General features: G+C 46.4%; 1 protein-coding gene across 3 annotated transcripts in view; it reads right to left on the bottom strand.

The window, feature by feature from the left end:
* The window catches only part of LHFPL3 (LHFPL tetraspan subfamily member 3), a 577648-nt gene that overhangs the window by 52856 nt on the left and 496972 nt on the right, over positions 1-27820 (bottom strand). Inside the window, exon 3 of one of the 3 annotated variants that reach the window (XM_082691931.1) lies at positions 12323-12370. The exons of 1 other annotated variant lie outside the window; for it this stretch is intronic. In XM_082691931.1, coding sequence (XP_082548057.1) covers positions 12354-12370 — 17 coding nt within the window. In that variant the 3' untranslated portion in view covers positions 12323-12353. The remainder of the gene's footprint in view (positions 1-12322; positions 12371-27820) is intronic. One more of the 3 variants, XM_082691932.1, reaches the window with a different exon arrangement.

Here is a 27820-nt window from a genome sequence, read left to right as displayed (position 1 = left end):
TTCATCATCAGGGAAATGCAAATCAAAACTACAATGAGATATCACCGTACACCTACCATGACAGCTGAAATCTAAAACACAAGAAACAACAAGTGCTGGAGAGGATGTAGAGAAAAAAGAATGCAAATTGATACAGCCACTGTGGGAAAGAGCATGGAATTTCCTCAAAAACTTAAAAATAGAACTGTCTTATCACCCAGCAATCACACTCCTGGGTATTTATCCCCAAATACAAAAATATTAATTCAAACGGGTATGCACACTTATGTTTATTGTGGCATTATTTACAATAGCTAAACTATGGAGGCAGCCCAATTTCCATTGAAAGATGAATGGATAAAGAAGAGGTGGCATATATACTATACCATATATTTATATAACACTATATTATATATAGTATAATAATATGTAATATAACGTATAATAATATATAATATTATGGAACATATTATGGAATATTATTCAACCACAAAAAAGAATGAAGTCTTGCCATTTGCAACAACATGGATAGAGCTAGAGAGTATGATGCTGAGTGAAATCAGTCAGAGAAAGACAAATACCTTTTGATTTCACTCATATGTGGAGTTTAAGAATCAAAAAAAATAAGCAAAGAAAAAAGAGAGAAAGAGAAACCGAGAAATAGACTCTTAACTACAGAGAACTGCTGGTTACCAGAGGGGAGGTGGGTAGGGGAGGGGGAAAATAGGGATTAAAGAGTACACTTATCATGATGAAAAAAAAAAGACCAAAATAAAATAAAATGATTAAAAAAAAGTCATAGAGACAGAAAGCAGAATGGAGGTTCCCAGCAGCTGGGTAGAAGGAATGGGGAGTAGTCTCTGGGGCAGAATAAGGAAAGAGACCAGAGATGAAGGAATAAAAAAGGGGTGATGATTTAAAAAAATTTTTTTTTTAAAAGATTTTATTTATTTGACAGATAGAGAGTACAAGCAGGCAGAGCAGCAGGCAGAGGGAGAGGGAGAAGCAGACTCCCCGCTAAGCAGGGAGCCTGATGTGGTGGTCGATCCCAGGCCTCTGGGATCATGACCTGAGCCGAAGGCAGCTGCTTAACCGACTGAGCTACCCAGGCACCCCAAAAAAGGGTGATGATTTAAGAAAAAAAAAAGTTTGAGGTAGACAAGAAGAAATTTGAAGCTGTCACTGGATTAGCTTCATCGTGGCACAGGCGCTGGTGGGGTCCCCTGAGGGTGGAGGTGTATTGCAGACTGGAGCAGAGGGCCTGAGGTCTGGGGTCACTTGTGGAAGGGAGGCATGAGGGACCAGTGAGGAATGAAGGAAGGAGGTACCAGGTGGCAAGGAACGCTCAGCGGAGGGAAGCTGTGTGGGGGTACAGTGGACACAGCACCGTTTTGGGGGGCTTTCTTTAGCTCTCCTCAGCTACCTGGGGATGCAGGGGGAGGAAGCAGATAGGGTGCTGGTGGTAATCCTGGACTGAGGGTTCTCAGGGTGGGAGGAAGCAGCTTGGGGTGCTGACAAAGTCTGAGCCTGCCGGAGTGAGACACACACCCCATACATATATTTGGGAGGAGGTCTCTGGAGATAGCTTTTGGGGACCAGATTGGGAGGGGCAGGGGAGGCCTGTGAGCTGTGTGTGCTGTGAGATCTGTGCCTCAGGTCTCACAGCCTGTGGGGGAACTCCTAGGAAACCCCCTTGTAGTACTGGGGCAGCCTGTAACGTTTGTAACGTCAAAGGGGCTGAGGAAAATTCTGACCGATTGATTAGTCAGAATGAAAGATGTCTGGAATGCTAGGTTTCAGGGCCAGTCTATGGGATGTCTGGGACAGTTCTACACAGTTTTCATACTGGCAGTGAGATATCTTGAATTGGATTCAGCCTTCCTAGCAGGAGTAGCCTGGGACCCAGCTAGAATTTACCGATTTATTTCAACTAGACTTTACCTATCATAGAAACTGCTACATGGTAATGACTGCATACTGCTATTTCTCTCCTGCAGGACCCTCAGCTAGAAACCTCTCCACTGTTTGAATGTATGGCTTTGTTATCAGGGGTGACTGGGGGGAGTGCGGTCATGGGAGCCCAGGAAATTTTTACCAGCATTCAGAAAGAAGAAAAAGACTGCATTTCACACACTGAAAGGTGTTAAAACATTAGAATTCTCCAGATGGCATGACAAAGAGGATTCGGTTCCAAATTTACTGCCCCCAGGGGTGGTTTCGTGGAGTAAGAACAGCCCAGCCGGCAGAGTTATCCTGACATCACAGTAACTCAAGGGAGGTGCAGCTACTTTTCCTAGGAGCGTTTTTTAGAAAGGCAGGCAGGCTACCTGAATGTCCTCAAGATTGCTCCAGGACTTGGGGGGAGGGGTGTGTGTGCTGTTCTTAGTTCTAATTCTAGACTTTTCTATATGACTGAGCAACTTGGTAATTGGGACCCTCTTGAAGCACACATGTCGTTGTCTTTTATCTCCAGAGCCTGACATCTAAGCCTGCGTCATGGATTTAATACACAAGGAATCACCAGTGGAATAGAAATTAGGTGGCCACACAGTAGTATAAAATATTCACATCGGAGAGCATCACCTCCTGCTTTCTGCCTTATTAGGGGAAGGAACATGACTCTGACAGCTGGAATGGTGTTGACTAAAAGCCTGCATTCTAGAGAAGCAGGCTGCTGGGAGGGAATCCCTGCTTCACTGCTTTCTAGTTGAACAGCCTCACTGAGCTATAGTATCATTATCTGTAAAACGGGGACAATAGATTAGTGCCTCCTTCACAGATCATTGTGAGGATGAAAGGAGATAAGAGAGAAGAAGCCCCTGGCACACAGCAGAATCACAACTCTGCTTGGGGGTTGGAAGTCTCTTTGCTATCAGGATTCCCTCTTCCCCTCAAGCCTAGGATTCACCTTTCATTTCTGGCTGGTAGCCGAAATTAACAGAACCTTGGGCAGGTGCCCAGGTCAAAGTACATCCTCAAAACCTGCTTCTTGAAAGAATGTATGTTGAAAGACATTAGCTCTCAATCTCTGGGAATTTCAAAACACATACATTAGTCTTACTAAGCAAGTGATTTCAATATTACATGTATACAACAGAATTGTCTGACCCTTAGGTTTTGAGAACACAACAATTCACTGAAATTAACGAAAGTGTCAGGAGGACAGTGGTTCTCAAATTTTACCAAATGCGAGTTTCTGAACTAACTCAAAACACCCTTGAGTCAGAATCTGAAGATCTGGAAAGAGGGTTGTCTCCAGCATCTTAAATCCATCCCCCGGACAGTTGAGGCAACACTTTGGGGCAGCCTAAAGGTCTCTACCGAAAAACTCTAGAGGTCACTTCAAAATGTGATGGGTGCTCAACCAAAAGCAGGAATCTGTTTGTTCTTTTACTTCTCGGTGTCCTTTTTTTTCCAATGGGTGAGAGAAGCATAGGATTGAAATGTCCTTCAGCCATTGACTGGGCTGAGAGAATCTAGTGTTGAGCAAAGCAGACGCACTTAAAAGATTCAGCATGAAGATCTAGAGTCGCTCGGACACACTCTGTGCCTGGAAATCACCCACAAGGGCTATGCTCTTGGACTGTAAAGCTAGGAGCCTCTGTTTCTCAGTCTGACATTTCAGGAGGACTGTATATTCTCATTCAGGATTAAGGAAGAAATATTCTGCAGTGTCGTTATAAATAATTCAACATCTAAGAGAGCTTAATGTGAACCACAAGAATATGACCCACAGGATACTCCCAAGTCCAAGAAGAATGCCTCCAGATCAGCATTCAAAGTCTGTTACTAGGAAATATATGCCAGGCCCCTCAGTGGGCAGGGGAGACATTTCTGTGCATTGAGAAGTGATTTTTCTAAGGAATTAGACTCTCCCGGAATCTGGACTCTGCTTTTAACCTCTGAGGTCACTAGTCTGTTCCGTCACGACGCGGTGATACCTGGCACCGGTCTCCCCTCCCCTGCTAATCTGCTGTCGTGAATGCTGCCTTGAACGGGTTTTAAGATTCAATTATTAATCAGAACCAATTTAACAGGCTGTTGGTGCCAGGAATGAATTTTTTTTTCAATTTGCAAAGCTGGGATAAGCTGATCTAGGAGAATGGTACGATGTCACAGGAAATACATTAAGCTTCCCACGCCTGCCTAAAGAGCTTACGGAGGTTGACAAGAGTGCAAAGAAAGGTGTGTTTGGGTAGATGCATTACTGGTGGATGGAGAGTCGCTATGAGGAATTTATAAGCCAGAGCAACCTCAGTTCAGATAAAGTTTTCTTAACCTGGAAAGAAGGGCCAAGTTCCTATACTCTCTCTTGTAGCCACGAGAAGCTACAAGTTTATTAATTATCTCATGAGGCGCCACACTTCAGACAAGAGGGTGATAAGGGACCTAAGTCATTTGCAATATGTGGGGAGTGCAGATGGTCGTGCTGAGTGCAAAAAAGAGATTTAAAAAAAAAAAAAGATTTTATTTATGTATTTGAAAGAGAACAGGCAGGGGGAGTGGTGGAGGGAGAAGCAGACTCCCTGCTGAGCAGAGAGCCAGATGTGGTGTTTGATCCCAGGACCCCGGGATCATGACATCAGCTGAAGGCAGCCACTTAACCAATGGAACCACCTAGGTGCCCCTGAGAAGCTACATTCTCGGAGAGGAGCTCTCATAATGAATGGACCTCACCATGGAACCTCAGCTGCGCAGCGCATGCACGAGGTCACCTCAAAAGGTGGCCGGGTGCTTACCCAACACAAGAATCTCTTTGTTTTTTCACTTTCACATTTCTTCCTTTTTTTCCTCCTGTGGATGAATGGTGGCTAAGATGGAAATTACCTTTAGTCATAGACTAGAAACTTTTTCTGCCCCAAAAGATTAGAATTTCACCTTGGAGGACCTGGATGGTTCAGTTGGTTGAAACTGCCATTGGCTCAGGTCAAGATATCAGAGTCCTGGTACCAAGTGTAGGGCTCCCCACTCCGCGGGGAGTCTGCTTCTCCCTTTTCCTCTGCCAATCCCCCTGTTTGTGCTCTCTTAAATAAATAAATAAGACCTTAAAAAAAAAAAAAAAGAATTTCACCTCTAACTCGGTGCAAGAATTAATACGATCTTCTCCTAGTCAGGGGGTACTGAAGTATAGGCAGTCAGCTGCATAATTTGCAGGCCCAGGGGCTAGAAGAAAATTGCTCAGAAAGTGGGAAAAATTGCCATTAACGGTATTGCAATACGAAGCTTTTCCCTTTTTTCTTGTGGTCTCTCTGGCCTTGTCATGGCGTTGGAGTTCCCTTGTTTTCTTTCTTTCTTTTAAGATTTTATTCATTTATTTGAGAGAAAGAAAGAGTGAGCAAGAGTAGGGTGGGGGAGCAAAGGGAGGGAGAGAAGCAGACCCCCTGCTGAGCAGGGAGGCGGCTGTGGGACTTGATCCCAGGACCCTGAGATTATGTGCCGAGACAGAGGCAGACGCTAACCAGGTGAGCCGCCCAGGAGCACCGCCCCAACTCTTGTTGTAAAATACATGGAGCATCAAATTTGCCCTTTTCACCTTTTTTAATATGTTACATGTACATTTTACACATTTTTAAGTGTACAGTTCGGTGGTATCAAATACATTCACACGATTGGGCAACCATCACGAGTCATGGCATATTTTATTTGCTTTTTATTTATTTATTTATAAAAGAATTTATTTATTTATTTGAGAGACAGAGGGAGAGAGAGCACAAGCAGGGGAGAGGGGCACGAGGAGAGGGGGAAGCAGACTCCCTGAGCAAGGGGCCGGGGGACCCTGGGATCATGACCTGAGCTGAAGGCAGATGCTAAACCGACCGACCCACCCAGGCATCTCTTTATTTGTTACTTAATGTCCTTCTAGGTAGATAAAGTTCAAACTTTTAATTATTAGCATGAATTTTAGCATTCATTTTTACATTGTGCCGTGCTAGCTTTAAATGTAAATGTCAGAGCATTTAGCTCGTTTGTGCAATCCCTGAGATCATATAATTTGTTTTTCATCTCTGGAGGAGGCCTTGAACTGGCTGGAAAATACCAACACAGGTTCGGGAAGATTGGGAAGGAAGAGAGGGTTCCCCTAACTATAGGGTGGGCTGGAGGGAACTGGCTGGGAGCCCCTGCTCTGTGTGCCCACTTGGGCCTGATGACGTCAGCCCTCCCATCTGCTGACAGAGGGATGTATTGTATTGTTGCCTGGCTTGAAGCAGGTCCCTCCCCCCGCCGTGGTCTCCCCAAACATGGTGACAGGTTATCCCCCAGGGGATTGCAATCTCTGTACTCGGTAACTGGATTGGGAGTGTCCCTTACTGAGTTGTGGCCTCCTGCCTGATGTCCCCTGGAAAGAGGCAGCACTGTTGTAGCCTGTCCCCAGGATCCTGCAGGACAGGTGCATACAGCCAGGATCTTCCCCACCCATGCCTGCGCCCTTCCTGGGGTAGAAGGTGGCAGCGGTCACTGGGCAGGCCCTAGAAGAAAAGGCTGGGCAGGCTCAGGTTCCAGGGGACAGGAAAACGGGCAGAGAAATGCCCCTCGTCCTCTAGTTGGGAACATCTGCTGGGTGTGGCAGCAGGAAGCAGGGTCCCAGAAGCAGTCTTCGAGCCTCCCTACACCTTTGCATGCTCCAAGCTTCCACTACCCCATCAGACTTCACTTACAAAACACAGTTTTAAGCCCGGGGCTGCACAGCATTCAACCCCAAGTGTGGGGTCCTTCTAAGCTTAGGACCCTATAGGACTATGCTGGTTGGTCCTGCACCCTTGGAGCTGACCCTGGTTGTGAGAGCAAAGATCAAGTGAGCCAGAACCAAATCAATGCCCCCTGGGGCGCCTGGGTGGCTCAGTGGGTTAAAGCCTCTGCCTTTGGTTCAGGTCATGATCTCAGGGTCCTGGGATCGAGCCCCGCATCAGGCTCTCTGCTCAGTGGGGAGCCTGCTTCCCCCTCTCCCCCCGCCTGCCTCTCTGCTTGCTTGTGATCTCTGTCTGTCAAATAAATAAATAAAATCTTAAAAAAAAAGAAAAAAAGAATCAATGCCCCTGTCAGCAAGGCCAGCCCTGCCCATTTTCTGGCTCCCAAGTGGAGACCTCTTGGACCCAGAAACATCTCTGTGAAGAGTGGATTTGTTCCTTAGATAAAGCCTTCATGTCTCTCAGTACTGCCCCACGTTCGGCAGTGCTCTCATTTCTCCCCTGCCCACAGAGTTTTAAGGACGGTGCTTTGTCCTGACCCCACTGCTGGGAGGGTGGGCTGCCCTCCTTCTGGACATGGAGTAAGTTTAAAATTTGAACACTGGTCATGGTTTCTTTTTGGGTGTTCCTTTGCAGCTCTCCTCTTTCTTGCCTCCCTCTCTCCCCCTCTGTCTGCGGAAGGGCAGATGAGACGTCTGTCTTTCAGGTGTGTTTTACAGTAGGTGAGGGGGGCAGTCCCTGCCGGGCAGGGTGCACACTGCTGGAGAGGCCTTTGAAGGCCTGGCTGGGGTGGGTGCCGGCTCTCCAGGATGGAGGGGGGCCCAGCAAGAATGGAGAAAAAGGAGGGGAAATCTGCAGAAAATCACAGAAACAGAAAACGTGGGGGAGGAGGGCATGGGAGGATGGATAAGGGGAAGAAGATGGATGGAGGAAGGTGGACAGGAAGGGAGCCAGCGCTTTGCCTGCTCCACTGACATACTGGAAAGAATAGAAGCCTGACCCGATCAAGCTGCTGTCCCCAAGCAGACAACATCTGTGCATGTTGTCAGACAATGACCACGAGAACCAGCCACCAGGAATGTCAGCTCCCAGCCTCCTGCCGGCTCAACATGCCCTGGGAAGTGTGCCTCGGCACGTTAGTCTTCTCGGTCCTTCCCGAAGAATGAGTGCCCTAGGGAGGATGTGGGTGCCCTGGATGGAACTGGGTTGGGGGTTGAAATGGGCGTGTGACAGGGGACAGAGAAGAATGGCAAATCCTTTCTGGAGTTCCCAGCGGGGCCCTGTGCTGAGGAGAGCTGGGACATTTGATTCACGAGAATCCTCACAGAAATTAATTCTATGTGAGCCAAAGGTACTCATAGGCTCAAGTTTTGAAAACTTGACAAGTTTTGAAAACTGACAATGGTAGAACGAACTAGCCTCTTGGGTCCTCTTGGGAAAGCACCATTAACTCTCTCACTGTTCAAGAAGGGAGAAGAAAGGCAACTCACTATTTCGAAGGCTGGCAGCTTAGAGACGACCCACGGTTTCGCTTGGACAAGCCTGGGACGCCACCCCAGAGACCCAGACTCCTAAGAAGCCACAGGCTTCCTCTCCTTCCTGGTCTCTCAGGCATTAACATCGCTTTGTTCAGATTATGAGAGAGATCCCACCGAGATTCTCCTCACGGCTGCAGCAACACCCAACTTGCGGCAATATGAAGACTGGAGTGCTCTGAGATACTTGCAGGGATCTCTTTCATGACCAGCGAGATGTGAGAACAACCCTTACCTTTAATTCAAGAGAGGAAGCTAACCTGTGCTTGTCCTGCTCGTTCCAGAGCAGAAATCCAAAATGGTGGTCCGTGGGTCACCCACAAAGGGCTTACATGGAACGATGGTTTCAAAATCAGATTTCTGCAACCCCACTTCAGAGCTACTAAATCCCTGTGGGGCAGGGATCAGAATCCACATTTTAAATAAGCTGGAAGTTTATTATCTTTCATCTGTAGACGTTTGTGAATCGGTGCTTGAAGTGGTTCTTGAACCACAGGCGGCCTCCGGAACACCCAGAGGTGGTTGGGCCCCATTCAGAGAGGCTCTGATTCTGTATGGCTGGGGCAGGGCAGGGCCTGAGAGTCTGCTTTTCTTCTCAGTTCCCAAATGATCCTGACGCTGCTGGTCTGGGGACCACGCCTTGAGAATGCCACTGGGTTAGTACAATTACCACAATTTAGTTTTGTGTCCATCAGGGGTAACCTACTTAACTGCTCTCAGGGAGCCCTGAGGACCAGAGTGTGGGAGGCAGGGGTGGTGGCGGGCTTGTTTTCTGTCCCTCTGGGAGGTGAGTGTCTGGGGAGGCCAAGCAGGGCTGCCCGGCCCCCAAGCCAGGCTGGGCTACCCAAGGCCCTGGGGGAGCAAACGCGGGCTGGTGTGTTTGTCAGGCTGCTGGTGGCTGGCTTTTCAGACTCTCGGGAGCTCAGCTTGGTTTCGGGGAAAAGTGGAGGATCAGGTCTGTTCTAGGGCAAGCCTTGAAGGATCCGCCAAATCCCGGACTTCAGGCAGATCCCACAACTAAGCTGGAATCGCTGAGACACGAAAGAAAGCTGAGTTCTTATCCTGTGGTTGGGAACCCACCGGACACGTTCACCTGACAGGCCTCCAGGCTGATGTTGCAGGGGCCTCAGGCCACAGAGGCTCCCTTTATTCCCCACATGGAAAGTGTTCCAGGCTGAGGCCTCCGAACACTTCCCGAGGACACGCAGAGGCAGCCCTCGGTGTGCACATGGTTCCTCTCCCCCTTGTTCAGACGCCTGCAGTTACCCAAATGGCCACTAGAGGTCTCAGCAGGACAATGATTCTCTTAGGAAGGGCCAGGAAGGACCCAGAAGAAGCCGGGGAAAGTGCCTCTCCCACGGCCCCATGTATGATTCTCCGGCAAAGACAAAAGTAGCGTGAGGAGCTCACCACCTCTGCTCGTCTGTCCAGTATCCTCAGTGGGAGAACTGGTCTTGCACGGCTGCCCAAGGAGGCTGTTTTCCTCTTCATGCTGTGCTAACGGCTGTCCCTGGACAAGGGCTGGGAATTCTAGGGCAATGATGGTTGCCAGGAAGAGGCCCGTGGGCCCTTCGCATCATTTTCAACAGCTGCTCCCTCCAAAGGATGTGGTGGAGAGACATTTTTCAATCCAGTATGAGGTACCATGCAAAGGCAACTTTAAGAATCCTTTAACACAAACTTTCCAGGCAGATTTGGCCTCCTACCTCCCCACTCCACCAAAATCCTGGTGCTGAAATTCTACCCCAGGGATACTCTCTGAGGTCATGGCTTTTTTTTGCCGGGCTAAGTTCTCTCCAGCAGTATTAGAACCTAAGAAGTGAGCAGGCACCTGTCCGTCTCTGTGATTCACGCCCCCTCCCTACCATATCCTGACCTGCTCTTCCCACTCAACTTTGAATCAGGGGCAGCTTCAAGGAAGACAGGTGCAGACCTGATGGGCTACTTTGAGAAAAGATGCACATTAAGCTAAACTTGATATACAGAAGCCAAAATGGGCCAAATTGTTAAATCAAGGGATGGTTCGTTGTTTTATAAAAAAGATCCCTCTGGATTTCCTATGGAAATAACAAGTCCTGTTAAAAATGACATTGTGTATTTGGTTCATATCTGCCCTTCTGTAGTTTTATGTGAAGAAGGAGTGTATCTCACAGCTTGGGTCTGTGAAGAAGGAGTGTATCTCACAGCTTGGGTGGCATCTATGGGCCTCTGTTGGCTTTCCAATTACTCTTGGATTGCCTCAGAGACTTCCCTGACCCTGTCACCTCCGTAAGCAACACACTGGAAAGAGACAACATAACCTTGTTTACATACTGGGCTTGGTGTCTTGCGGTGGAGAAGAGGAGACATCAGCTAGATAGCCCCAAACTGCAGAAATCGGAGATGACCAAGTTTGGGGTTTGCTGCGTCTCCCTTGGTTTCACGGGATGGTGTGAGGAGGGCAGGCTGCTTGCTTCTCACCCACACCATCTCCCTCCTGCTTCTGTCCTTGTTCACTTGGTAACAGAGACTTACGGGGCTCTTGCTGGGGTTAGAACAGCCCGATTAGAGCTTTCTTCATAACTCTATAGTGGGAAATGAATACTGCCGGGAGGACCCGCACAAAAGCAGCCGGAGGCTCGTGAGCAAAGTTAGCATGAAACCAGCAGTTCTCACACTCGTTTTATGGGTGAGGAGCCTGAGGTGCAGAGAGGCACTGTAACTTTCCCAGGCTCCCCCAGATATTTATGGCACAGCCAGGACTGGGACCGGAATCTTTTCTTGGGATGTAGGTTTCTTTGGTTCCATTCACTTTTAAGAAAAAAAGTGAATGGCCGTGCAGGGGGTTCTCCCCCAGTGAGAAATGAGCTGGGATGATGCACTGGGGAGAGGCTTCGATGGAAAGAGGAGGACTGAGATTTAATCCAGCCTCTGCCCCACCATCCTGGGCAAGTTACTGTCCCTCCCAGTCATCGTCTATGAATTAAGGGGTTTGGAGTAAAGGACCCAACATCCCTGAGGACCCATCAGCTCCAGAATTCTGTGCATGTCTAAATGGCGGGGTGGGGGTCTCAACACGGAGGGGACGCATCTCATGACAGCCCCTTCAATTTTAAGTTCTTGTCATCTCCGACAACTAATTTGGAAAAGTTTCCTCCTTCCTGATGCCTACTGAACACACACTTGAAACTTCAGTGGGACTGAGGACAAGCAGATCCAGCCCCAAGGACAAGAAGATCCAGCCCCAAGGTCGTCGGCAGGTGGGGAAGTCTGTACAGTAAGGCGGCGCCAAATTTCAAACGTTCCAGATATTCTTTGTCAGGCACAAATTTCTCCTCCGCCACTTATTCTGTAAGTCTAGTTTACCACATACTAAATTCACTCGAAGTGGAAATATAGTTTATGTGGATTCAGGGAACACCAAAACACCATTGTGTGAATGAAGCATCATAGAGCCCATCATTTGGCCTCAAACCCATTATTCTCCATGATCACAGGTTTAACATCAGGTATGTGTGTCCATCATATACATAGGTACAGAGGAAATAATAAAGAAACGAGGTACTACTGCTCTCCATGGCTCATTTCAGCGCCGCCACGGCAGGATAGTATTAATTTTCACATAACGTTCACCTCTGCAAAGACTCACAGAACAATAATCTGCTTAGGCTGGCAGCCCCAGAAGGACAGTGCACAGCGAAGGCGTGCGATCGATCGGCGACCACGACCAGCATGGAGAAGCCCACAGATGTTTCCACCCTGTGAAGTCAGGCGTCACGCCAGAATGTGCGCACATGCCCAGCATCCTAAAAGCTGACAATCCGAGGGCTCATTGTCCGAGAACAATGACCTCACGCATTCCCCAGGAGTCCCCGGCTCCTCCCCGGGGCAGGTGCCGGGCTGACGGCGGCATGTGCTCTGGCTCCTGCCCAGGCGCCAGGCGTGGCGGGAGAGAGAAGCACAACTATAAAATCAGGAGCAAGACAGAAGATCTATGGCTTAAAAGTGATGGTTCATGCGGCCCAAGCGCCAAGCGGCGAAAGCGGGAAGCCGGCGGAGAGCAGCGGGGAGAACATGCGGGGGCGGTAGGCAGAAGCGCACAACACAACAGCCGGACCCACAAGGAGCCATGCTTACACTTACATGGTGTGGTCTCACACTACCTTAGTTTGCTTTAAGCATTTCCGTCGTCTGAGAGTTTGGGAGGGAAAAACAGAAGGGTTAAAGGTAAAATAAATGAAGAGCTTGCACTTCGCGCATGGTTAAAAATAACAAGGTCATTCCGGGCTCTCCCAGCCTTCGTGTGCAAAGGATAGGCACGGGGGTTCATCGTGATGAAAGGCAGAGTTCTGGGAGCCATATCCTGGTTTCCTATCTTGTTCCCACCCCGTGCTAGCTGTGTGACCCCCGCGACCATCTTATCCTTCCCGTCCTCAGTTTCCTCATCTGTGAAATGGGTCCTACAGGAGCACTTACCTCCTAAGATCGTGGTGAGGAGGGCATGACTGAACACCCACGAAATACCTGATCCTAGTCACCACTGAGCATTATCTAAGTGTTAGATATCATTGTTATCTTTAGCTTTTACCTTTGGCTTCCTCAGGCAGTACCACCCAGACTAGACAATCAAACGTTAATGGAGAGCCAAGGACTCACAGCGAATCGATGCTCAATAAGGAAAAAACAATAGAAACAAATCAAGCATTCAGGAGAAACAGACAAAGTTAGAAACGCACAGGCTGGGCAGCCGTTTCATGTGTTGCGATCATTCTTTGAGGGCATGATTGCAAATTCCAAAGAAATTCAGAGTAGCTTTTAAAGAAAGATAAATAAAAATCAATCGCGTACCCACAGATCAGGTAGAACCCGGAGGCCGGTTCATGTCGGACAGTTGAAGGCTGTGGACGTGTCATTAGGGATTACCCTTTGGACTGACGGCGCCGTGTGTTTTCCAACTGGCTTCACACACAGCATTGCTTAAAGGTGAGGACAGGAGGCTAGTGAGAACCAAGTGGTTTACCAGGTCAGGGAGGACAGATTTCACTCCTCTATTCTTTCCCAGAACTGTTCTGTCAGTTCTGAGTTCACTTGGCAGGATACTGTGGTCCCGAGGGAAAGAAGGGGACGCGGGCACGCTTCCTGCTTCCTTCTTTTGCTTGCTACCTCTGTCACTTCTTATTCATCACAAGCCCAAGAAAGTTTCCCAGGGGGAAGCTTCAGGTTCCTCCTCTGTCACTCTAAGTTTTCCCACTTTCTCCAAGGTGTGGGGGTTTGTTTTAGCTCCCTCTAGAATGGGAGCATCTAGCCAAAGTGATGGGGTTGGTATGGTTGGATGGGCGGGTGCTAAATTTTTTCAAATGAAAAAGGAAAAACAACATTGGAGGTTTCCAGCTCGTAGAGGACAGAGGGAACGAATGATAAGCAATGTGTCTGTATCTGTTTTGCCTAAACAACCTCTGCTGGAAAGGGTGAATCACAGGCTATCCCCACCCCGACCCTGAAGCACAGACATCACCAGGGTGTTCACCTTCCAGCTACACACAGGGTGTGTGTGTGTGTGTGTGTGTGTGTGTGTATCTGTGGTGCCCCACCATGGATGCGTGTGCTCTGAGAAGGCTCTTGCTTTAAGTGGAGTTTTAACCTGGATACTATTCTTATGTGCAGAGGTACTCCAGAGTTGAATTCTCCAGCTGCCCGCTGGGCTGCAGGTTCCTCAAGGCTGGGCTGGGTTTTCCTGCCTCGGGCAGCCTCCCACCCTGGGATGGCATGTCTCCTGCTGTAGGAGGGGGCTAGGGCTACCGGTGATCGGTGATGGCAGCTTCATTGGGCAGGGAAGCTGGCTTTTTAAAGACACAGTCTGATTTCTTGATTGGATTATTTGTTCTTTAGGTGTTGAGTTTGATAAGTTCTTTATAGATTAAGACATGGACAGACATCTCTGCAAAGAAGACATCCAAATGGCCAACAGACACATGAAAGAGTGCTCAACATCACTAGGCATCAGGGAAATCCAAATCAAAACCACAGTGAGATACCACCTCACACCAGTCAGAATGGCTACAATTAACCCAGTCAGGAAACAGCAGATGTTGGTGAGGATGTGGAAAAAGGGGAACACTCCTACACTGTTGGTGGGAATGTATGCTGGTGCAGCCATTCTGCAAAACAGTATGGAGGGTCCTCAAGAAGTTGAAAATAGAGTTGCCCTATTACCCACTATTGCACTATTGCCCTATTGCACTACTGGGTATTTACTTTAAAGACACAAATGTAGTGATCCGAAGGGGCACGTGCACCCCTATGTTTATAGCAGCAATGTCCACAATAGCCAAACCATGGAAAGAGCCTAGATGTCCATCAACAGATGAATAGATAAAGAAGATGTGGGGTATATATATATATATATATATATATATATATATATATATATTTATACACACACACACACACACACACACACACACACTGGAATACTATGCAGCCATCAAAACCCTGAAATCTTGCTATTTGCGATGACGTGGATGGAACTAGAGGGTATTATGCTGAGCGAAATAAGTCAATCAGAGAAAGAGAATTATATACTGATATGAGGAATTTGAGAGGGAGGGCGGGGGCTCATGGGGAGAAGGGAAGGAAAAAAATGAAACAAGATGGGACCAGGGACGGAGACAAACCATAAGAGACTCTTAATCTCAGTAAACAAACTGAGTGTTGCTGGGGGAGGGGGTAGGGATAGGGTGGCTGGGTAATGGACATTGGGGAGGGTATGTGCTATGGTGAGCGCTGTGAAATGCCTAAGCCTGATGATTCACAGACCTGTACCCCTGGGACAGATAATACATTATATGTTAATTAAAAAAAAAAAATAAAGACACGGTCGGTCTGAGATCTTTCCCAAACACAGGTACTGTTTCAAGGCCACAGGTTATAGGGCTTGGGCTCTGGAACACAGAGAGACACCTTGATCTGCTCAACACCTCTGCAAAGGGACGCTCTTTATGTCATCAGAATGTTGCTCAGGCAAAAGTGCAAAGGGAAAGGGGCCGAGGATATTTAGAGAAGCGAAGAGATTTCCAACCAGGAAAAGTAGACCTAATGAATTGATGTTTGCAGAAATGGAGACATTTAAACAGAATTATTAAGCAATTAGCCAAATTATAACTAGGGTGGAAAACACAAGATGATCTCCAAGGGAATTGTTTCAAATAAGTCATTCTCTTGTACTGGAAGGCTTTCATTCTGTACTGTGTGGAAGGTCATTGCTTTAACAGAAGAGAGAGAGGCAGGCACATCTTTCTGGTTGATGGGACCAGCAAAGTCATGTTTCTGGGAGGCTCAAGGAGCTCATGAGGCCACAGGACCACATCTGGAGGACTGGAGCCCCTGACGCCGAGAAGCTGGCCAGGGCACCATTGTCCTGAAGGGTGAGCTCTAGTATGATCCGATGGCTGTAGCTTCTGAGCTCTACTTTGGGTTGAAGGGTCCCATCCTCCCTAAGGCAATACAGATATACCCAGGTGTCAGCTGGTAAGTTTCAGTAGGTAGCCCGAGGAGGAAAAAGGCTCAAAGAATGGGTTCTATCACCAAATGAAGGACTGATGCCAGAGTCATTTTTAGAGTATTCTGATGTTCTCTGCTTTAGCTATAAAGCAGAGACTCAGAGTCCGGTCTCAAGGCCAACTTCTTCTGGATCCCTCTGACCCCTGAGAATTATCCCCCAGGCCGTAGGTATCATGTTTCAAGCAAGGCCGAAGCAATGGGACAGCCTTTGTCTGCATCCTTCCAGAGCTGGGGAGGACTTCTCAGAGAAAAGGAATAGCATTACCCCTACCAAAAGTCAGCCCTGGCTTGGTGTTTCTAAGCACACACTCCTCAGACCCAGACAGGCCTGTACCATCACTGGTACTACTGGGCACAGCTGGCTGTTGAGAGGGCTCCCCAAATCCAACAGTCACTCTTAACAGTGGGATATGAACTAACAGCCTGAGATGCTACTCATTACATAACTTCTTCTATAACATTCAAAACACAAAAGCGGACATAGCTTTTATGTTTCCACTTGATATACTCACACTTAGCGAACAGCTGTCTGGTTCCTTGGAAACTTTAAAAAATCCCAAATACTCCCTCTAAGTATTTCTTTTATATCTGGGAGATTTTCACTGAGCCCTGAGAGGCTGCCTTCGATCGTTTAATTTCCTACTTCCTAGGTGGTAGCAGGTAACAGGTGGGACGCTGGGTGCAGACGGATTTTCCATCAAATGCATCACCTCCTGGGCCTTCGGCGCTCAGTGGTGGAAAGTAGCAATGAAAAGAACAGATATGGCACAGAGCCCTAGGGAAAATGATTTTTAGCTGAGAGGCCTTTCAGAGGAGAGTTACAACATGGGACTGTAATTTATGGTTGGAATCAGAAATCTAGGCTGGACATGACCTTGGTAATTAATGACCCAGTCTGCTGCTTTGTTTTACACATAAGGCTATGAGCATCTCAGCCTGCCGGAGAGTCAGGGTTAGTGATGGAGCCCCAACTCACGATCTCGATGACGGTGCTGTGTTGCTCCCCAGTTGCAAGAGAAGAACGTAATCTTCTAAGCAATGATATCCCTTAGGGAGTAAAATACAAGCACTGTGCTCAGCCTGCCCTGCTGAGTTTACAGAGGTTTAAGCTCTTCTTCATAAGCAAAGGACAAAGTTAGGAAGCTGCTTCCATTTCCCCAATAAGAATAAAATCAGATAGTGTGTATGGTCTGCCTTTAAATCACTGATCCTCAAATCCGAATAAACTCTGGACCCCTTTAAAGGAAAATAATCGTCCAAGACCTATGGTATACTCCCTTAGCCAACATTTGAGAAACCCTTTGGTAAGAAAGCCAGAATCTCATCCTTTGAAAATGATTCTCAGTTAAGAACTGTCACCGAAGAAAGACAAGTTACGCCTTTATATTTGGTGAAAGGAAAGCATGAAACTTAAACATCCCTACTAAACCCAGTGACCCCCCCCGCCCCTCGCAAGAATACAACCCTGAAATTCAGTTGGAGAAACACGGTCCTGGCTCAGAATCCATCTCTCGCTCTCTTCTCTGGGCCCATTAATGAACTTCCCCTCCAGTGTATGTTTCTTGCCCTCTTTGCTCCTGTGGTAGCTCCCTTTTGTACAGAACGGGTGGTTTTTAGTTCACGGTTTTGCAGTGGAGCTGCGTGTCCTGTTAACCTCGTCAGCCGATCGCTCTCATTCTGAATCCTGGTCCTTTGTGGTTTTCTTAGTATTTGCTTTAGATGAAAATCCAGCCCGATCCTGCCTTGGTGGAACAGTATTTTTATTGAAAAAATGCGAGTTTTGTGGAAAGAAAGAGCTAGAGGTCCGCATTCTGCCCTCCACCAGCAACAGCCGCCGTCTGGATTTCGGGAAATGAAGTTCCACCGGTTAAAATGTACTTTAAACACCTTAGCTGGCCTTGTACGGTAGTTAACTTCCGTGTTTTACAATCTTGCCAATTTAACATCGCCATCCTGTCTTCCCTTTGGGGTGACAGGTGGCTAAAAACACATTTAGATTTTCCTCTGAGGGGGAATTACTCTCTCCTTGACAGGCTCTGTCTGCTCCGTGTCTCACAACTAGGAATTTGCCGAGAACCTCCCCTTGGGAATGTCTCTTCCTGCCTACCTGCTTTCATTGACCCCTGGGTCAGAATTCTCCCCATTAAGAATTCATTCCCCAGTGGCGCATGGAAGCATACTAGAATTTCTTCTTGGCTCTTATGGTTGTTGATGCTATTTTTGTTTTGGAGTTAATGGAAAGCAACTTACAAAAAAATGGGAGGGGTCTCAGTTCTCAGTTCTACATTATTTTGGTCAAGAAAGAAGAAAGGTTGTTTCTTTATACTTGCAACCTTCTAGTACGGTAGCCACTGGACACACGTCACTATTTAAATTTAATTAAAATGAAATTCAATTCAAAATCTAGTTCCTCAGTCTTTTCAACCACATTTCAAGGGCTTGAAAGCCACATGTGTCTAAGGCACATATCAGACACAGCAGTTACAGAACGTTTCTGTCCTTGTTCTTTGCCATTGTGATGTTCTAAAACATCTAATATCCATCAATAAAATTTGGATGCAAGATGTGTACTACGCTCTAGAAGTCAGATTCTGAAAAACATAAATATGTAAGACAACCTCCGTCAAAACCTGTCTGTAAGGTGCTGAGGAGAATTATTCAATAAACAATACAGTTGGAAGTCTGGGTGTATTTATGGTCAATTCACACAAAGCCTTGTCATTTAATTGAGATTCTAAGAAGATCAGCCTTTATTTAAATGAAATGATAGAATGACTTTTGTTAAATGGAGATGTGTATGTGAGGCAGGGATGGTGGACATGTGTGGGGAGAGCTATCAGAAGCACCTGGGAACTTGCATCCAACTAGACATTGTCTCCCCTACCCACATAAGACCAGGAGGTTATACCGCTTCTCCAAAGCAGCATGGGGAGCTGCTGAAGCCGAGTTCACAGAGCATTAAACATGTATTCTTTCAAGAATGACTTATTGTGCATCTAGTAATATCTGTCACATGTCTTGATACATTACCGTGGAGTTTGGTAAAATAAGTAAGTAATGATGCCGGAGTGTGGCAGCTCAGTTCCTGCATGGGCTTTGGAGTCAGCCTGAGTCTGGGTCTGGTATGCTCCAGCTGAGTCCTTAGGCACATTAGCTAACTTCTCCAAGGTCCAGTTTCCTGCATTAAATTGGGGATACTGCTTATTTCATGGGGTTATTATGACGCTTGAATGATAGAAGGTGAACATTCAGTAAAATCTAGTAACTACATTATTATCAGAGTAAATGGTTTTGCGAGGAAGACTCACTGAAAAGCTGTGCTCTTCCTAACTGTAGAGATGGTTCGTTCAACTGATAATGGAATGGTGCTAAAGATGTCCAAGGTGTAAGCTTAATCCCTGTGGCATCCCTTCCCCTGTAGGGTAGACCAGATGCCCCTGCCTTGCAAACATGGGCTCTCAGAAAATTGGGATGACGGTATATGGACAATCAAATATGAGAGCTAAGAATGATCCAAGATGGAGTCAGTTCCAGTTCCTTCCTTCAGAGATGAGCAGACTAAGGTTCAAAATGCTTCCCCAAAGTTTAAACATTGGTGGCAGAGCTGAGGTCAGAACCTAGGGTTTCTGATTTCCTGTCCCATGTTGTATATACATTGATAGCCTCCAAATGGAACAGAAATCTTCATCACCATGAAACCTTAGGAAAGATGCTTATCGTACTGTCACTGTTTGAAACACACTGCATTAACTTCAGAATGCAGAAACCACACTGGGTACAATTTTCATCTGTCCCCAGAGATAAATTGATATCCTATGAGACATATCTCCTAGAAGGGACACTAAGAGGCAGACTCACAATCTATAAGAGCTCGGTGTTCTTGACATCTAGTCTGTGGTATATCACCGCTTAGCCAGGATAACTCTTCAATTCTTTCTGGAGTATGGCGATGACTAGGAGAACACAGTGGACTCCTGAAAAATAGGGTGCTGGAAGGTGGGACCCAATTTTATGTTCACCACAGCCCTGATACCATCTTTCTTGGTTTTCGATTCCCGGGGCAGGTGGTCAACTTCTTGCGTAATCCTTGCTTTTATCTTGTCACCTCTAAAAATCACAAAGGGTGAAAGAACTGTGGACTTTTCAGATTCGAAAGTGGTGGCCTTTGTCTTCTGAGCACTCCTTTCTGGCAGGCAGCTGTATAGGATGGCTTATTCCAAAGACAGCAATACCTCAGCATGCAGGGCTCGCTGTGCCCAGTGATAGGGAAGAGGGGGCAGGAGAGGCAGGAGGAACATTTAGAATTTTTTTTTTTAAAGATTTAATTTATTTGTTTAACAGAGAGAGAGAGAGAGAGAGAGAGAGAGAGAGAGATATTACAAGTAGGCAGAGCAACAGGCAGAGAGGGGAGGAAGCAGGCTCCCTGCCGAGCAGAGAGCCCAATGTGGGGCTCCATCCCAGGACCCCGAGATCATGACCTGAGCCAAAGGCAGAGGCTTAACCCACTGAGCCACCCAGGTGCCCCGGAACATTTAGAAATTTAAGTCCGATTATATCACTCCCTGTTCACAGCCATCCAATAGCTCCCCATCACAGTTGGAATGAAATCCAAACTCCTTTTCCTGGCTTAGGAAGCCTGTGGGATCTGACCCCTGCCTACCTTCCAGCTTCAATGCACACCATTCTCCCCCTCACTGTCATCCAACCAAACTGCTCTTCTTCCCATCTTTGGATCTTTGCACTCGCTCTTCCCACTGCGTGAAAGTCTTTCTCACTGGCTGGTGGATCAGTCTTAAATGCCACAACCATGGAGACCCTCCCTGGATAAACAACCTGGGGGGCCATGGTCTAGCTTATCACCTGGTTTAAATTCTCTGCATTGCTCTTACAACTCTGATATTTTCTTGCCTTTTACATTGATTTATTGCCCATCTCTCCCTATCAGAAAACAAACTCTAGGAGATATGGGGTTTTGTCTACTTGGCTCATTACTTTATTTCCATCTTCTAGAACTGTGCTTAACACATAGTAGGTACTCAAAAAACATCAAAGGGAATGAGTGGATGAACAAGGGGCGACCCCTGCAGGTCATATCTCCTGTAAGCTTGCTGGTGCTATTTGTACCTGCAGGGAGTCTCTCAGGCTCTGGATGTTGTCTGCCTAGAGGGCAAAGCATGCAGCCCCATGGAGAGCAAACCTAAATATCACTCTTACTAGTAAAACACACAGCAAACATTGGTTGATTGAACAATATTTCTGGAGTACTTACTCTGTGTCTGATACCAGAGTCTTTAGGAGGATTACCTCAATTAATCTCAATACATCAATCTGGTAGGCACTATTTTCATTTCCGTCAGTGAGGATCAGTAGACTGAGGTCCTAATGGTTAATTGTATCCCCCACAGCCATCCGGATGGTAAGCTGAAGGGCCAAGAATTGAACCTGGGGCATCTGACTCCAGACACCACTCTGTGAAGTGTTGCAGAAAATATAATGGAGCTCATCCAAGGGGAGACTGAAAGGAAGGAAGGAATGGCAAAAAGAAAATGCTAGAGAATGTGAATTTATATGTGTTTAACGATAAAAATCTGGCTGACAGCTGTCTCCTCCCTGCATCAAAATAAAAGGTATTTCTGCCTTTCCAAGGCTACAATGGCCGTCAGTGATCTGAGAACATCAGCTGTTCACCTCAACTGAGGTGAGCAAACTTTTCAGCACTACAGGCATCTAATAAAGGAATTCCTTGGGCATGTTTCATCCAAGCCATCAGGAAACCGAAGCTGCCTTCTCTGCTTCCAGGACCTGAGCAGGCCACACTGAGCAGACCATGCACACACGTGCTGATTAGCTACTCAATGGGACATTGCAAGCACGTCAGCTGGCTTTTGACTCTAGATCTTCCTTCTGTCCACTTGCCACTGTGCAAGTGTTTGTCTCTACTGGACAGTGGCAACAGGCACACTTTATCTGGGCTTGCCATTTTGGTCCCTCTTGTCCAGCCAGACCCCAGTGATGTCTAACAGGTCTCAACAAGTGATTTCAGGAGGAAAATGATGCTACAGAATATTTAAAGTCAGGAGGCCAACACGCTGGAGCTGTCTAGGCACATCTAGGAGATACAGAAGAGGGAGACAGGGGTGAAGATTCAGAAGGAGCCTGGGGCTGGGTCCTCATGGAACCCAGAGACAGGAGAGTCCTCCTGAGGATTTGGTTATTCTAACCATCTGGTCTGACCTTTGCATCAAGTAGTAATACTAAATAGAAAGATCCCAAGACAAGGTAGCGAGCCATGACAGGAAAAGAGCTTGCTGAGGTGGATGAGAGAGTACTCTAAATGAGAAATAACAAGAGCAAAAGACACACTTTAAGACTCAATTGGCCAGGTTAAATGTGCTTTACGGAAGTATTACTCCATGACACACTTGGGCAGAATGAACATGGGTTGTGAAGAAAATGCTCTCCTCAGATGTATGCACTCAAGCCCGTGAATTAGAGTCCCTGAATGTGTAGCTGGGAGAGAAATTTGGTCCTTCATAGCTACCCTTTATGTTCTCTATGTTCATTGGGGGATGTAATGCTGTGGGTATTAACAGGGCCTGACAGAGAGATGGACAATACAACCAACTCTAGATTTTCTACCCAAAAGGGCCACTGAAAGCTATCTGGTGCATCTAAGCCCTCAAACACTCCAAACATTCAAGTCTATCTTCTGTGGCGAGCTCTGTTATGGGAGCAGAAAATAACAAAGGACAACGCTGACTTCTAGAAGGTTCATTCCATCTCAAAGTTCTCTTACTATTCCAGCTTGGCTTCCACCAAAACGCCACTGAAATGGCAAAACACGGAAAAACAGGAGAAGCGCTGTCCTGTGCTCACACAATGATCATTGAGTTCTGCTGTGGGAGCCACATCTGAAGAGAAATCTAGTTCAGAGAAGAATGTGCAGGATTCTGACAATACTGTTTGACCAGAAGGACCTTGGGGCAGGCTTGGTGGAGCTGAGATGGCCTGATGAGCACAGGACAGCGCTTTCAAATATGCAAAGGGTTGTGGTCTAGAAGAGGGTCTGGCCTCCTTTGCAGGATCCCCAAAGTGTGGTGGAGGCCTCAGAGGGATGGGAAAACCCATCTTCTGAGGGAGACAGCGTGTTGAGATGAGCCAAACATTTCCAAGAGAGCTTTAAGAATAAATTAAATAAAATACCTATTATTCACTGAATACCTTGCATTTGCTGGATGCTTTACATAAAAAGAGAGAGACTGCTAATTATCCAGTACCTATTCTCACCTTTTGCCACAGTCCCTTATATTGCTGGGAGTGCTAATGTTTCCAGCTAAAACCAACTTTTCCAGTCTCTCTTGAAGATAGGTATGGCCAATGAGTTATAAATAGTTGGGTGAATTATAAATAAAAGTTGTTGGATTAAAAACTCAGCCAGGAGGCAGACTTTTTTGTCCTTCCCTCTTCCTCCTTGTTCCTGTCTGAAATGCAAATGTGACGGTTGGAGCTGCAGCAACCGTCTTATGATCACAAGGTAATCTCAAGGATAAAAACCACGGAAACAAGGAAACTGGGGCATTCCCGATGTTATGGAGACTTCTTGTCTACCCTAGACTGCTAGGGTAGACTTCATAAGCTACAAAGAAAAGTCAACCTCTACTGGGTTTAACACATTATTATTTAGGTTTTCTGTTATATGCAGCTGACTTAATGCTAAAATACTCCTTATTTCATTTAATTCTCACAACAATTCTGATGCTGGGTCTCATCACATCCATTTCATAGATAGGGAGATGAAGCCTTCCAGAAGTTACATAGCTTGCCCAAGGTCACACAACCAGATAGTTGTAGAGTCAAGATTTTATTGGGCATCAACCTGACCCCACATCCATCCTATTGCCATATTGCTTCTCCTTTCACGGAGTAGCTAATGTGTGATGGCAAATTCTGTACAAGCATATTGGATATCTGTGGACTATTCTTGCTGTCTACATACTCTGTAGTCCATCAGGCTCACTGTTGCTCAGCCCATGCCAACCTGAGTGGACAAGTGAAGTGAACATCTGTATGCTTCTGACCTCAGTCCCAGTTCTTTCCATCACTCTCCCATCTGAGAACATACTCTCTCTCTCTCTCTCAGACTTGCTTGAAATGGATAATAAAGACTAAGTCCTGTTCCATCTTGAGTGACTAGACTCTCTGCTTCCAGTGTCCACTCTGTGTCTCTAGCCACCACCAGAGTCACATGAACATAATTCACAGAAGGCAGGTCACAAGCTGGGGCCCTGGGCTTTCCAAGCTCTAAATCTTGTTTGAATAGTTTATTAGCCATCTCTCTCTTTTTTTTTCTCCCAGCTTAGTGGCCGTATCAGCAAATGTGGAGGTTGATTTACAGTTAGTACTTTGTGCACTCTCTGAAGTGGAGCGAAAAATTGAAAGGCTTATGTCAAGCCCATTCATTCACAGACACATTCAAGATCAAATTAATTTTAAAGCTCTTATGGGCTAATTTAATGTTTCTAAGTTTTGCTTTACAAATCTATAGTGATTTTTTTATGGCATAATATATATTTCAAGCTGAAGCTATTGTCGACTTGGAAATACGGTTTTTTATATAGCACATTCTGGGATGAAATACATTGTGGGATGAGAGGCGGAGCTCAGAATGGAGAAACCCCAAAACTGCTTAATAAGTCCAATTACCTGGAGACAATTATCCAAAAGGGCTCAGAGTCAGGGAATGTTGTAGCTGGAAGGGCCAAGGAATGATCCAGTCCAGCCCATTTTAGAGATGGGGAAGACCTAGAGCAGTTAAGTAGCAGCCAGGGTCAAGTAGCTGGTTAGGACCAGACTTGGCCTACAACTCGGGCCTTCCAAAATCTTCATTCAGATAAAAGATACCAACAAAATAGTTGGGCAATAGAATTTTCTGGAATGAACTCATCTTCCTTCACTGAAGTTACCTGTTAATCTCAAGAGCTGTCAGTGCTGCTCTCTGCGTCCTGCGCTGTAGGACTGGCTCTGTGTCTGACAGCATACAATCATGCATCACTATTTCTGTAACACATGCTACTGTATCTAATCCTTCTGTTGGACCTGTCTCTGCTCACCTCCTCCTGCAGACTAGGAAGTTCTGCAGAGCTGGGACTCCATGTTACTTTGGCTTTGCAGCCCTTACAGGGTATGGCCCCAAGCCAGTCACACAGTGGACACTCAACAAGCACTACTTGGGAGAAGGAACAATGAAAACAAAGAAACCTCTGGGTATCAGCCCACTGTCCTTTGAAATTCTACCTTTGGTTTTTCCTTCCCACCATATCCTTTCTCTCTGTGTTGGCCTTTTGCGGAAGATCACAGCCATTCCAAACTTCTGTTTCATCAAGGATTCCCCCAAGCTGATACGGCTTATTTGGTCTTAGGGGGTGCATGCAGATGGGTTTGCTAACGTGCCACTGTCAGCCCTTAGAGGGCTCCGTGTGAATTAGAGAAAGCAACGCCTTCCTCTAGGCTGATCGTTCTCAGCCAGGGGGATCTTTGGATCCTAGAGGACATTTGGCAAAGCCTGGATATATTTTGGATTATTATAACTGAGGGATCCCATGGGTTTATAATGGGTAGAGGTCAAGAATGTCACTAAATATTCTATTATATTCAGGAAAATCCCCTCCCTGAAAAGAAGCAGTTGGTCTAGGTCAATTGTGGTGACAATGAGAAACCGTGCAGCAGAAAAAATTTCAGAATTAGACAAAAATTATTTAGGAACTTTTTATGTCTGATAAGTGTGTTATACTAAGCATTTAGCATTTCCTGCGGCAAATACCTCCTTGGGCCATGACTGAATACTTCTGGACACTGGCATTTACAAACACCCTAATTAAACTAGAATTGTATTTAGGCTCTGTGTTTTCTACCTTTGATAAAGACCCTTCAGACAAAGACCAGTTCTGGAATGCAGCCTGAGCCGGGGGTTACTGAAGTCCCACCCAATCACCTTGTCTCACAGAAACCTCCTTAGGTGATAAAGCTCCATTCATGGTCATTGGGTGTCAGTCACTGAAAGACAGTCCCCACTTCCTTCTCCAGGTGATACTGCCACCAAGCTCTATGTTCGCTATAGCCCCTCATGCCTTGCTTAAGAGCAACTCCTTTCTCTGGTGTTGATGTCTTTTTAATATATGCAGGCTGTTATCATCTCTACCCTACAATTCAGGGGAGCTAAGCAGCTCTCTAAAACTCTTGGTAAATTTACCAACCTTTGATTACAGTACTTAATCTGTGTTTGCAAAGTACTTCACCTATATTCTTATTTGTGCAATTTATTGTACCTAAATGAGGTTTCACTTGGAGCTGGGAGAACTGGTTATTTTGTTCATTTCTCTGGGAACTCCTGCTTTTGCAACTCTAGAAGCTCTGCTACTTTAGGCCTTATTTAAAAATGGCACCACTAGAAGGGCGCCTGGGTGACTCAGTGGGTTAAAGCCTCTGCCCTTGGCTCAGGTCATGATCCCAGGGTCCTGGGATAGGGCCCTGCATCGGGCTCTCTGCTCAGTGGGGAGCCTGCTTCCCCCTCTCTCTGCCTACTTGTGATCTCTCTCTCTGTCAAATAAATAAATACAAAATCTTTAAAAAAAAGGCACCACTAGGTTTTATAAAGCAGTGTGGCAAGGAGGTCACACTGTAGGATACATCAGAGACCACAAATTCAGTGTCCCACATTATTTGCATCAGATGGAATACCCTTAAAAGGTCCAGTCTTTGTCTTCTAGAACCTTGGGGCCCACACAACTTTATCTCCTAGAACTTGAAGATTTGGTGCTGTGGAACAGGGACAGGTGAATATACTTAGGGGATAATTCATTCTCCCATTACAGAACATTCCCTACCTCAGCTCTCACTTCAGAGGGAATCTGCATTAACTGCTTCTTGCCAGTAGCTGCAAGTGCTTCTAATGGGAATTCCTTACTTCTTGCCTCTTCTCCTCCTGAAGAGTCAGCCCTGCTGTGCTGTGGGGTAGATGTTGTTAGCAGAAGACTGTGCTGCTTAGGAGTGGTCCACAGAGCCTTGGAGAAGGATGTGGGGCAGTCTCTCCACCCTCAGTTTCCATTGTCTTCCCCACTATGGACACTTGCTAAGAATTATGGAATGGGCTTTCTTTGGCAAGCACTCACCAACCCTGTTTATTAAAAAACTCAACACCACATAATTTTTTTTTTCAAAGCAGAAAACATGCACTAAAGATTAGTCTGGGTATTCAGAAGAAGTGATGGTAGCAAGATGGCTGAATCCAACATTTGTCACTTGTATCCCCTCTGCAAGAACTGTTTGGAATCTATCCACAGCTGGAAGTGCCTTTGTGGGAGGTGTGGGATCCAGGTGGAAAACTGTGACACCCCAGGGTAGTTCAAGAAGGAGGAGAACTGTTTTAGGAGACATATCTGCACCCAGGAAGCTGAGCCACCAACCATTGCCCCAACTATAAACCCAGAAACAACACCATACCCTTGAGGACTAGACTATAGGCCCATTCAGCTTTGGTTTTATCACCAGCACCATATGCCAAGGGAATCCAGAAGGAGTCTCGCCACCTGGGTGTCAAGTCATAGACATCTGTGGAGGCCGAGAAAATTAAGGCCATCCCACCTCAAGTTTAGCTGATGTGGGAAACGGAGAAGAAAATCATTAAAATTCCTCACCTATTGACAAGCCCTTGAAACAGACAGAGTAGCTCTCCCCTGGGGGCTTAACTGTCCTCACCTTGAGATTTTGCTAAGGACAATCCTAGCCTGAACGACCCCCTACCCCGACAGGTCCGATCAGAATCCTGTAAGTCTACTTTAACAATTCCTTTAGGAAACTTTATCTCTAAACCTCCAAGATAGTGTCGAGAATCATTCCCAAGTATATGACCCACTGATAGACATCTAAAGGGTCTCACAAGAAGATTTTTATTATAGGTAATGAATAACCTTTTCCTCAGACAACGGCCAGCCCCTCAAGGTCCTGGAGACCCCGCTTCCAAAATTCCTTAGAGACTTACATCATCCATAACCCCCTTTGTCCTCACCCACCGCCAAGTCCACC

This window comes from Mustela nivalis (assembly GCF_964662115.1).
Source record: "Mustela nivalis genome assembly, chromosome: 12".
NCBI classification, from domain to species: domain Eukaryota; kingdom Metazoa; phylum Chordata; class Mammalia; order Carnivora; family Mustelidae; genus Mustela; species Mustela nivalis.
This window is presented reverse-complemented; position numbering and strand designations above follow the sequence as displayed.